Source organism: Indicator indicator, chromosome 10 (assembly GCF_027791375.1).
Source record: "Indicator indicator isolate 239-I01 chromosome 10, UM_Iind_1.1, whole genome shotgun sequence".
Taxonomy (NCBI): domain Eukaryota; kingdom Metazoa; phylum Chordata; class Aves; order Piciformes; family Indicatoridae; genus Indicator; species Indicator indicator.
The window spans coordinates 18,207,531-18,220,013 of NC_072019.1; the positions used below are offsets into that span (position 1 = coordinate 18,207,531).

Genomic DNA, 12,483 nt, shown 5'->3' on the forward strand with positions numbered 1-12,483 from the left:
ATTCATGATCTACTGAACACAAGAAAAATGCAAAGGAACCCAGCAGAAGAGCATGTAAAGGAGACACAATGACAGTGATGAAGCACCTTGGAATGTACCCACAGATCTTTTATATAAATCCAATCTGAAGACTAAAACAGCTGTTTTATATTTATCCCCTGACACACGCATCTCCATTTCAAAGAAGAGGGCTCCCTCTCGTGGCTCCAGAAGGTGGATTGGGTAGGGGGGAAAATGAAGAAAAAAAAGTACAGAGCAACATGAGACACAGAGAGGACTTCTGATGACATAAAAGTGAAATGAAAAGGAAAATGTAGTAGGAAGGACAGGTGACTTCTTTTAATGCTCAACTTGAAATTACATTCTCTGCTAATTTAACTTCATCTGCCAGGCTTTTCTGCACCTGAGCATCTTCACAGAAGATTTAAAATCATCAAATCCAACCATTAATCCAGCACTACTAAGTCCACCACTAAACCATGTCCCTCAGCACCACATCTACACTGCTTTCTAATCCCTCCAGGGATGGAGACTCCACCACTGCCCTGGGTAGCCTGTTCCAGGGCTTGACAATACTTTGGGGGAAGAAATGGTTCCTAATGTCCAATCTAAACCTTCCCTGGCACAACTTGAGGCCATTTCCTCTTGTTCTATCACTTCAACGTACACGATAATCCTTCAATATAAAGCATATGCATCTCTTAACAAGTTTCTGCTCAATGACAGGCAGGGCACAGGAGAAGGAAAGAGTCAGCATGAGAAATGTGGCACCTGTGCAGCAGTGCAGGTACAGTAAGCCAGATAATACTCCTATGGATTTTCCTCAGATATATAGCGCAGTGCAGAGACCACACAGATGAAAAAAAAACCCAAACAAACCCATTGTCTTCAAAAAGCTAAGACATAGATGCATAGCTACATGAGTGAGAGAAGAACATCTGCTGAAAGACTACAACAAAGCACCTGAGGAAAGAAAAATCACATTTCCTTAAATCTCACTGACAACTCAGCCCTGACATCATCACTGAAACTTCTCTTCAAGCTCCAGCACTGCTCTCCTACTGCAAGCCCACACTTAGCTTCCATCAACTATTCCTCACCTGCAGTACTGCATCCAGCTCTGGAGCCCTCAATACAGGAAGGACATGACCTGATGGAGTGAGTCCAGAGGCAGGCCACAAAAATGATCAGGGGGTTAGAACACCTCTGCTACAAAGACAGAGAGGCTGAGGGAGCAGGGTTGTTCAGCCTGGAGAAGAGAAACCTCCAGAGAGACCTAATAACAGCCTTCCAGTACCTGAAGGGGGCCTACAAGAAGGATGAAGAGGGACTTTTTACAAAGGCCTGTAGTGACAAAATGAGGGGCAATGGTTTCAAACTAGAGAAGAGTAGATTTAGGTTGGATGTTAGGAACATCTTTTTTCCATGAGGGTGGTGCAACACCAGGAGAGGTTGCCCAGGGAGGTGGTTAGAGCCCCATCCCTGGAGGTATTCAATGTAAGGCTCGACAGGGCTCTAGGCAACCTGAGCTAGCTGAGGATATCCCTGCTTACTGCAGAGGGGGTTGGACTAGATGACCTTTGGAGGTCCCTTCCAACCCAGACCATTCTATGATGCTATGATTCAAAAAGAAAGGAAGCAACATGTTAATGAGCAAACCTGCTGGTGCAACAACACCCCACACAGCCTAATTCCTACAGGCTTAAGCAAGGACAGCAATGGGAGTAAACATGTTCAGATGCTTTTGTTCCTCACTTCAGGAGAAGAGGGAACCAGCAGTGCTGCAAACCATTCTTTGTTTGCTTCTTTCCTTCAAATAGAGAATTTTTAAAACTAACAAATGTCCCACTTCCCTAGCTGACAGCTTTGTAACCTGAAGGTCACACCTGCGACAACAAGGATTTATCTGAGGCAAAAAAGTAAAGGTGTGATGGTTTGAAACTGTCATTTTAATTTTTCTTTGCAAAGTTCAAGCAGAGAAAGTTGAAGAATGTAAATAAGTCACTACTGAGTGTAAGAAAGCAAAATAGTGATTGTTCTAAACACTTCCATTGGATAGATAGAAATGTTTAAGAACCACTACTCAAAACAAAGTTCGGGCAGTCGGAGTCTGAGTTCGGTTTTCTTGCTGGGCTGTCTGGCTGTTGCTTCTTCTTCTCTTTTGGCTGAAGATAACACACTGACCTTGGCAAGCTAAGTTAACAGCCTCTCTGCTTCTTAACTCTCTGCTTTCTGCCAGGGACACCTTGGGGGAGGAGGCCCCTGGGAGATAGGCTCCTTGAGAAAGTCCCCTTTTGGGGAGGAAGCAAAGGGAGCTTGGTTGTACTTTTCTGTTGATTGTATATATTTGTAAATGTTGTGAATTGTGTATATTTGTACATATTCATTGCATTTCATCATAGATTGTAGATTTGCTTGTCAATACAGCTTTCATTTGCTTTCCAGCCTGAGCTAGCCTGGTCATTGTTGGTGTAGGGGATTTCAGCTCTCACACTGTTACAGAAGGGAATACCCAAAGCTAAGCCTGTCACCATGCATGATAAGTCTTTTTCTGAACAGAAGCTCTACTCATAAACACTCAGGAAAGTGTTGAATGCATGGTGGGGGGGGTGTTGGCTTTTTTTTCATTGTTTAATGAATATTCACCTACTTCACTTTACACTGATAGATACTTTCTTCATTCAAGAGCATACACAGATTATTTTCATTTTATTTCTAGATGACAATTTTAGACTGGACAAAAATTTGCACAGCTTCCACCTAGCTTTTTGCTAATGGTGCTGCACAGCATATTGCTAACTGCACCACACAGCACATAAAACTGTTTTCCCCAAGGGTGTGAAAAAGGGTTTACTCTAAATCACAACATTTCTTTGCTGCAAAAAGAGGATCGACACCATGAAACATGAACTAGTGAAGAAAGAACAATTACTCTTAAGTCTCCAGGACAGCATCAGAAGACAACTGAGAATCAAATTCTTCAAGCATAGGCTTGTGCTCACATGAGGTTTTGCTTTCAAAGCACAAGACCAAAAAAAAGAATCAATTTCCTACCGTGGAAAGAAACTACTATGCCTTCAGCATTTTGCTCTTAGTGAAATATCTCCACTCTACCTCCAACAATGCTTTCTCTAACGAGCAAGCCCCTTATAAATTGTACAAAACCCAGTCTATAAACAGGGAGAGATCCTTAAATATTCAATCAAGTAATAAACCTGGTAGATGAAAGATGGATTAATTAAAATGACAGCACAGTCTCCTGACAACACACACATACAGGACTCACAAATACACTTGTTATGTTGGAGTACCTCCTCATAATCAGATTTGGTAATTTGCTGCATCGAAACACAAAGGAAACATTTTTAGAATTGATCACTCAGTTCATGTCACTTTCATAGAGATTACTTTGTATTGATCAATATTTAAATAGTAGTTGAAAAGAGAAGGATGAGAAAAGGATAAAAAGATTCTTTACATGCTAAATACAGCATGAACCAATAAAGCAAAATAAATTAGATCACTACAACCAAACCAATCCTGTGCATGTGCTCACAGGAATGAAGATCATTATGAATGGAAGAGATGGTTCTTCATGTTTCAATCATAACAAAAGGAGAGTTAAAAAAATTAATTTAGACTTTAATCTGCTCAAAATGAAGTTTGCCATGCAGCAATTAAAACCTGTGCGAAACTGACCCACTGCCAGCTTTACAAAGACAAATGTTGGTTTGTTTCTGAACAATATTTTCATGTTTCCTACCTGTGGATTCCAACTGGGGTCCAGTTTTTTCACTGTAGCAACATACTCCTGCATAGCCTGATGAGGGCTGGTATCTCCCAGGGCTTTCCAAGCTTCCCTAGAAGAGAGGGCAAAACATCAGCGAGCCATCCAGAGACAGCACAATATGGCTTTATAGAGTCATCTGTGAAACACAGCAAACAGATTCATCTAAATACTTGCAGGGGGTGCAAAGACATCTTCAATTCAGTTTGAAATGGCCAGCTTTTCTCTGAAGCCATGAATAGCCACTGTCAGTGCAGCACTCCACTGTAAAAGGATTTTTCAAGGAATCCTGATCCAAGCTGGAACATAGTTTGTGTTCACAAAATAAAGCTGTTTGTAAAGCTGTAGCTATTTTCACAATATTTTCATTTTATGCAGGCTAATTCTAGATGAATAAGGTAAATACAGGGGTCTAGTATGTCATGTCTGCATCAGGCAAAGTAGCTAACATTTCCCTATTAAGCAAAGGATTTTAAAGCCAGTTCAATGCCAGACTCTCAGAACTGACGTCCTCTAGGTACATAATTTCTCAACAGATGAGACAAGATGCAACAAAAATCAGAGCCCAAAATTGCTAGGAATGACAAGGATTTCCTCTTACCATTTCTGCTTTCCCTCAAAATCAAAGAAGCCTGGCTTGGGAGTGTTACAGGTTCCAAATTTCACCTGAAAAAAAAAATCCTCCTGTTAGAACAAAGCAAAAGGAATGGGACTTGCATAAGGAACTACTGGGCTCTGACGGTTTCGGGGTAATTTTGTTCTTGTGCCAGAGGAATGGTGTTTAAGGGGAAGAACTGGCACAACTCAACTTCATTTTACCCTCATTTTAGCTCTCTTGCATTTTTTAACACCTTTGCATCCCTGTGTTTCCTTTGCACGGTGCAAGGGAAGCAATTTTTCTATGCAGCTCATCTCTTTTGCATGCATTACCCAACAGGGAAAACCAGCAAGTGATTTCTCACTTCATGTTATGTTTATTACCCAGCCAAATGCCTCATCCTCCACTAGTATCAAGAAAAAAATCTGTTGATTAGGGTTTCTACAGAGAAGATTATTCATTAAGGATGAAATTCACCTGCTTCCGCACAAAGCTCAAGTAAACAGACTGCTTAATTATTTTCAAGGTCCTCTGGAAGGCAAGGGGACAAACTCAGAGCAAAGGAATGCCAACCAGCTTCTGAATTTGCTCTGAGGCACCTCACTGCATAGGAAGCATTGTGTGAGAGACAAGTCAAAGCCTGAGTGCCAGAGATGAAACCAGGCCATCAGAAGCAAGCCAGAAATTAAAGTGTGAGGGGAGAACTCAAAGAAGCAAGGGAGCAAGCCAGAATTGGTAGATAGATATATGGGAAAAAATCTTATAGCCAGTGGAAAATGGACTTGGTGGCAGTGGGATTCAGGCAGTTTTCCATAGGATGGTGTACTGATGAGACCAAGCCAAAGCCCTAGCTCTCACTGCAGGGAACTCTTGCAGCCATTGCTCTTCTTTAAGATTTTCCACAAAGGGGACTACAGAGGACTGGCAGAGGCTACACCTGCCCAGGGCTCCAAAGGCACAGCCACCTTCTTGCCACGAGGCCAGTGTTGACAACTGCCTCAAGGACAGAGCAATTAGCAGGTTGAGATTTGATTAACAGAGAGATTTTCTTGAAGTCAGCTCAGGAGAACATATAAGAGCATGTGCCTTGGTTCCTGCCTGGAAGAACCAGGGAACACAGGTCAAGACCTACCAGCTCTGGTTGTTATCGGCGCCACTTTCTCATAGAAAATAAAGTCTCACTGGTAAAATGAATCCCACTGAAATGAGAAGGCCATTCTGATAGGGAATGGACTTACACAAGACATGGGTGATGGGTGGATTTTTTTACCATTTTTTTACCTTTTTTAATGAGAGTGCTCTAGATCTCACAGAGATGATAGATGAAAGACTGCAAAAGCCAGGGAAGGACCACAGCTCCAAACACAACAGCCCCTGGGAAGCAGTTACCACAGCACATTTCATAACACAGGGCACAGCCCAGTGCAGAGAAAGCCCAGCATGGATTGTGTCCCTGCCGGAGAAGGGACACAGGCATGTTCTGTAGGTGGGCAAATGCTGGTGGATGAACAAGGCCATGAAAACGATCAGAGGACTGGCAGACCTGCCAGATGAAGAAAGGCTGAGAGAACTGGGTTTGTTGGGCTTTAAGAGGAGACCTTATTACCATGGACCAGTACATAAAGGGGGTCTACCAGGAGGATGGAAACTTCCTTTTCACAAGGAGTTCCATAGAAAAGACAAGGGGCAATGAGTACAATTTATTGCTGGAGACATTCTGATTGGACTCCAGAAGAAAATGTTTCACCATAAGAACAGTTTAAGAGATTCAAATCATCTCCCAGGGGAAGCAGTGGATTCCCCTAAATTGGACAGTTTTAAGACTCAGCTTGACAGGGTGCTGGGCCAGCTCATTTCAACTACACTACCATCTAGAAAGGTTGGATCCTTGGGGCCCCTTCCAACCTGGCATTCTGTGATTCTGTGTGATTTTGTTAGCCAAGCAAAACTAAACTGCTTTCCATCAAATGTTTTATGAAATATGCTCAAGTGTTCAGGCAGGTGAAGTGCTTAAATCAAGGAACAATTCTTCACCTTAACAGGGTGGGGATTTTACACTCAGGATGGAATCATTAATCAAGCTCTAAAGAGAACATGCTCATGAAGAGAGATATTTATTTGTTACACTATGTTTTCATTTAAAGAGTTAGAGGATACAAGTGTCTGTACCTGAAATTAATTTTCTGTACATCTGACTGTCTCCCAGCAAGCAATTCACTCAAATTAGAACATTTTAGCTGGCCTTTAAAACAACATATTGCATTTCATGGAGAAGCAGGAGAGAGGGCTAGCAACAGTTAAGTCCTATAAATCAGTCACACTTCACATCATGTAAATGTTTTCTCCTGTGCTCAGAGCTGGACTGGAGCTCTTGTTTTAAAAAGTAAAACAGACACAGAAATAAAATGCAAATTCATTATCTGTATGGAAAATGCTTGCTCAGCAATTCATTAGTTCAACATCTAAACTGCAAAAATTGGCCAAGCTGGATAAAAAAAAAAAATTAAAATGTTTTAATATTCATTTTCCACTGCCATCATCAAAACACAGCAGCAGTTTCCTGTCTTTAGTTTTGGCATTCAAAGACTGTTCTAGCATAGGAAAATGATTGTTAATAACATTGATAGTAATACAAATCAAGGAACAGTAGTTAAGTTTCATTCATCAAGGGGGGAAAAAAAGTGCACTTGTGCCCTGTTTGCTCTTTTGAGATATTAAAAAGGCTTGCAGTGGGTTTGTTGGAAAGGAGAAAATAAAGGTTTTGGCTTCCTTCTTTTTGATGCAAAACTCCACAATGCATGAGATACCACCCAGGAATCTAGCATTAGTGGGGACCTGTGCTTCAGAGCTGAGGAAGCAGACTTTTACCCAGTGCGAATTAATGGAAGGGGGCAGGGGGAATTTTGTGAAGGATTGTGCCTTCCTGCTGCTTCCCTGGAGGACCTCAAATGCTGTTTTTCTCCTTAACCAGCAAAAAGCCAAGAGCCTACATTAGTATTTCAAGTCAGAGTTTCTCATTCTGTGTCCACAAAATAATTACTGGTGGTCTCCAGGGGGTTGACTGGTCACTTGATGTTTTGCTCTCCTCACCTACAGTTCATCAGCTGCATTAAAAAAAGAAAAAAAAGATGACAGCCAGAATGCATTAAACACTTTCCCAGTATTGCTTCTGCATGCAGAGTTGCCTGCAGACACATGAATTGTATAAAGATGAATTGTATAAAGCAGCTCCAAACGGGAAGTGTCTGCAGACATCTCCATTAGTGGACAAAATGGAAATTCAGAAACCTTGGATGAAGCCTTCACCTGAAAGCTGAAGGTCAAAACACTCAGAAGAGTGCTCAGATGGACTAACATCTAACATCTCAGAGACTTGCTAGCACTGCACACCATCCCCACACAACTTGAGCTGCTGGTCCAGACTTCAAGAAACCTTGAGGTTCTCCTTACACATTACTCCACAACTGATGCAGCTCTGCCTTGATGGTGGTGGCAAAATGGCTCTTTGCCAGTTTTTCAACTAATACATTTATACAGCAGGGAATTCCAGCCAAACATTCTTACCTGATAATAAATCTTCTCAGGTGCATCATATTTGCAGCCTTGCTGTGAGAACAGCAAGTAAGAACAAAACTCACTTCCAAGGACAGCAGGACTAAGCTTTAACCGTACATAGGCCAGGTGAAATTAATTTCTTTGGTAAGACAGTAATTCCTGCCTGTTCCTGCCCAGTCCTCTGCCACATTAACCTGCCCCAAGCCATTGGAAAGCCCTGGACTCAACTGACTGAAAACCTGGCAAAAGGCAGACAAACAAGCATCAACCACAGAAGGCATGGGGTCCTGGTCCTGATGTATATCTCAGAGAGAGTGACACTGGCGACACCAAGTCAGTACCATTGCAAAGCTCTGTGCAACAAGAAGCAGCAGGCAGAAACTCCTGTGTTCAGGGCAGAGCTGTGGCATCATGTTCAACAATACTTGAAAGATGTCATACAAAAATGGGATTATATTCTTGAGCCTACTCTCAAAGACAGCATAAGCCCTATTTTACCAGCAGCACTGAGCTCCCAGCCTGGCTGCACTTCTCACCACTTACTTTGGCACTGGCACATGCTCCTAGCAGAGTAAGGTTTTTGCAGTTGGAGCATGTCCACCAAGTTCTGGATTCTCTCCCCTCTCTGAACAATGACCATTACTACGCTCTGCATCTCAGTTTTCTGCATGCCCAACACAACAGGCAACCACTATCTTCACCTCACCACCACAGACTTAAGGCACAGACAAGTGATTTGCCCAAAGCCACAGAGAAAGGAGGGGGAGAAACAGAAAATCAGTTTCAGGCCAGAGCCCCAGCAACTAGTTCTTCCTTCTGTTCTGGGGCAGAGTCGTAAACTCAGCAACATCTTCTAAAAACCTCACTGGAGATGACAACTAAGCAATTCCCTTATTTTCAAGTCTCTGACACATAAACAAAATCAGAGAGAAAAGTAATAAAATCCTGAAATGGCCCCCAATAAAAGGTAATAAAATTCCAGGAAAATGCCTATATACCCAAACAGTTTGAAATAAATAACATACAGAATTTCAACAGAGAGCTCAGCTGTTGCTGTCACCTCTTTTATGATGGTGCTGTATCTTAAATCAAAGCCTTTAGTGACATAAAACACTAAACTGAGGAAAGACAAGGATGCCAAATCAAGGGCAGTGGACAGATCTGAGTCAGCACCTTTTGTGTGCTAGCAACACTACTGTCCACCAGAGTAATATATTAGCAGCCCATTATGCATACTGATAGGGCTGCTGTAATTAAATAGAGAAAACTTGCATTAAGTGCTCTCTCTTTGATTTAAAGCACCAAACGCTGCAGAACTCAAAGTTAGCAGAGCACAACCCTGCAGTAGCTGTGCTAGTGAAGCTTCTCCCATCTCCAGGAGCAGCACTGCTCTCCTAGGCACTTGGTGACAGGGATGGTGCCTTCCTGGACAGCACTGGGCAGCCAAAGTCAGGGAAACCCAAGGTGCCAAGCACAGCCTGAAACCAAGAAACACAAAGGCACTTGCTGTCGCATCCTGCTTGGCTAGGGACAAGAGGGACAGAGGAGAAGAGGACAGAAGTGCTCTGTTCCCCTCACTGGAAGGCAACTGGAAATCTGTCCTGATACAGTATTAATTATCAGCTTTTCCTCACTTGTATCAAAACTGTTGTCAAATAGCTTCTGATTTAAGTGACTGAACACCTTATTGCTCCTACAGAGCTACCACCAGGAAATCCTCAGAGGTCTGCTGACAATCACAAGCTGATGTGCAAGTGATGCCTTTCAATTTCCACCTAGGACAGTTACGAAGCATTCACAACAGAGTGCAAAACAACACATTATTTGCAATGGATCTCCTGAGAATATAGATAAAAATATTACAGAAGAGAAAAAGAAAAACCTTTTTCTTTTCATCTCATCCTAGGCATGGTCTTGCTATTCTTAAAACTTGTCCTGGTATTTTTTTTTCCTGCCCTTCTCTTTCTTAAAAAATGGGAAGAGGAACCTGGAGACCTGCGTAAGCACCAGAACAATCTGAAAACAAAACCTCGTGTGACCAGTCTGCTTTTAATACAATGTTCCACAAAAGACAGCCTAGGAGCCTCCACCTTCAATCATAATTAAATACAGCATTTAAAAACGAAAGCAGTTGTAAGTGGCAGAAAAAGGACAAGACTATTCCACGTGGGAAGAAAGTCAAAGGGAAGATATGCACACTCAAATTCAACTATTAATATGAACAGGAGGCATTCAGTTTTCAAGTGAAGGCAGCACCTCTTGCCACATCTCTGAGTGATATTTGTGCTTTTACGCTTTAGTGCTCATTTTCTCCAGATAAGGTGATTATTACAGACCTTTGTACCTTAAGTGGCACTTCTTAGTTTCTTTTACATAACTTCTCCCACAGGAGCAGCAAAAAGTCATATTGTGTATTCCCATCCTTTAGCTTGCATGGGCATGTCCTTTGTGTGGTGACATTAAACTCCGAAGACTAAGAAATGCACACTTGGGCCATTATTGCAGATCCCAGGTGTCTCAAATGGGAAAGTTTAGCACTAGCCAAACCATTCAATTACCTTCTCTAACCTGCCCCAGTTACCTCATCACCCACTATGTACATGGAGCCTGGCAAACACAGGCAGCTGTATTGACCAGTCAAGTTACTCCACAAAGACTCAGTGGACATCTGGACAGGTCACCAACCCTCCAGCGACCCACCCCAGCCAACAACGAAGGCCAGATCCTTCACGCCAACACCTGACCTTGCTCCAGGGCTGGAGCTACACCGATGTGTGGGGCAGCAAAGTTGAGCAGCACAACATTAGGTGTGTCCATGTTGAGCAAGGAGGAGAGGTGGGGACCCACATTCAGTGCGACGAATTTTGCAGGACTCCATCCTACCAGACTGCCTACTTTCCCCACAGCCGAAGCCAGCGGCACCTAACTTGGTGCTCGACCGAAATCTCTCCACATTTCCTGACACAACTTTTCCCAGATAGCATGGCCCCATTCTACGCAGCAGCCGCGCAGGCCCTTGGCCGGTGTCCATGGGAGAGCCTCAGGCCTGGCCACTTGGGTCCCGGGCCGCCCCCCGTCCCGCTCCTCCGCCCGGGCCCCACACCCTGCCTGCAGCGAGGTGCTGTCCGCAGAGTGCCTCGGTGCAGGCCGCGGGCCGGGCCGAGCCGCCCCCGTCCCGACTCACCTGCTTGTAGCGGGCGTACAGGTAGAGCAGCTGCTCCTTGCTGGCGGCGGGCAGCAGCGCCGGCAGACGCTCGGCGGCCTCCTCGAACAGCGCGACCAGGTCGCGGTCCGGCGGCGTCGCCGTCTCCTCAGATCCCGAGCTCGCCTCACTGCCGCTCCCGGCCGCTGCCACCGCCACCGCTGCCGCCGCCAGCGGGGGCGACGCCATGGCGGCCCGCGGCCCGCCCAGGTCCGTCCTCCGCGCCGGTCCCCCACGTGCCTCGGTACGCGCCGGGCCGCCGTCAGGAAACCTGCACCGAGCCCGAGGATTCCGGGACGGCCACGGGTCCAAGGGCGGATAGAACCATTCGATAACCTTTAAAGGTCGTCGAGTACAACCCCTTTGCATGGAGCAGGGACATCTGCAAGTAGATCAGATTAGTTAGAGCCTCAGACAACCTGACCTGGGATGTTTCCAGGGATGGGGCATCTACTACCTCTGTGGACAACCTGGGCTAGTGTTTCACCAGCCTCAGTGTTAAAAGTCTCTTTTTTTCTTTCCAGTCTCCCTCTTTTAGTTTAAAGCCACCATGCCTTGTCCTGTTGCAACAGGACCCACTGCAAAGTCTGTTCCCATCTTTCTTATAGGTCTTTGAGACTTGGAAGCATGCAATAAGTTCTCCCCAAAGTCTTCTTTTCTCTGAACGTGTCTCTCCTGTATGGAGAGCTTCAGAGCTGGACCCAGCATTGCAGGTGAGGTCTCAACACAGCAGAGGGGTGGAATCCACTCCTTCCACCTGCTGCCCATGCTGCTGGGGATGCAGCCCAGGACATTGTTTACTTCTGGGCTCATTGCCACTTCATGTCCAGCTTTTCTTCTACCAGCACCACCAAGTCCTTCTCTGCAGAACTGCTCTCCATCCCTTGTTGAATCACATGAGGGTCACACGGGCCCACTTCTCAAGCTTGTCTGGATCCCTCTGGATGATATCCCATCCCTCGGGCATGTCAGCTGCACACCCTCCCCCCTCTCCCCCCATCTTGGTGTCATCAGCAAACTTGCTGAGGGTGCCTCAGTCCCACTGTCTGTGCCACTGATGAAGATATTAACCAGCACTGGTCTCAGTACGGACCCCTACGGGTCACAACTTGCCACCAATTTCCATCTGGACATCGAGCCATTGACCACTACATCGGTGAGAAGTCCCATCCGCCGGGGCCGGTGCCACCGCTGGCGGAGCCGGCGGTTCCCTGCTCGTCTCCGCTGCCACTGGAGGGCACTAGCGGGCCGCTGAGGATTGGGCCAGGCCGGGCGGGCGGCGGGCGGAGGGCGGCGGAGGGTGCGAGCCGGCAGCAAGCGTCCTCCTGGAGTGCGGGTGCA

General features: G+C 45.1%; 1 protein-coding gene across 1 annotated transcript in view; it reads right to left on the minus strand.

Annotated features, from left to right (window-relative positions):
• The window catches only part of ACBD6 (acyl-CoA binding domain containing 6), a 94,688-nt gene extending 83,357 nt beyond the window's left edge, over positions 1-11,331 (minus strand). The window contains exons 1-3 of the mRNA XM_054384392.1: positions 11,125-11,331; positions 4,389-4,453; positions 3,764-3,860 (exon numbers count right to left, since the gene is read on the minus strand). Of these exons, the coding sequence (XP_054240367.1) occupies positions 3,764-3,860; positions 4,389-4,453; positions 11,125-11,331 (369 nt within the window). The remainder of the gene's footprint in view (positions 1-3,763; positions 3,861-4,388; positions 4,454-11,124) is intronic.
• Positions 11,332-12,483: the final 1,152 nt, after the last annotated feature.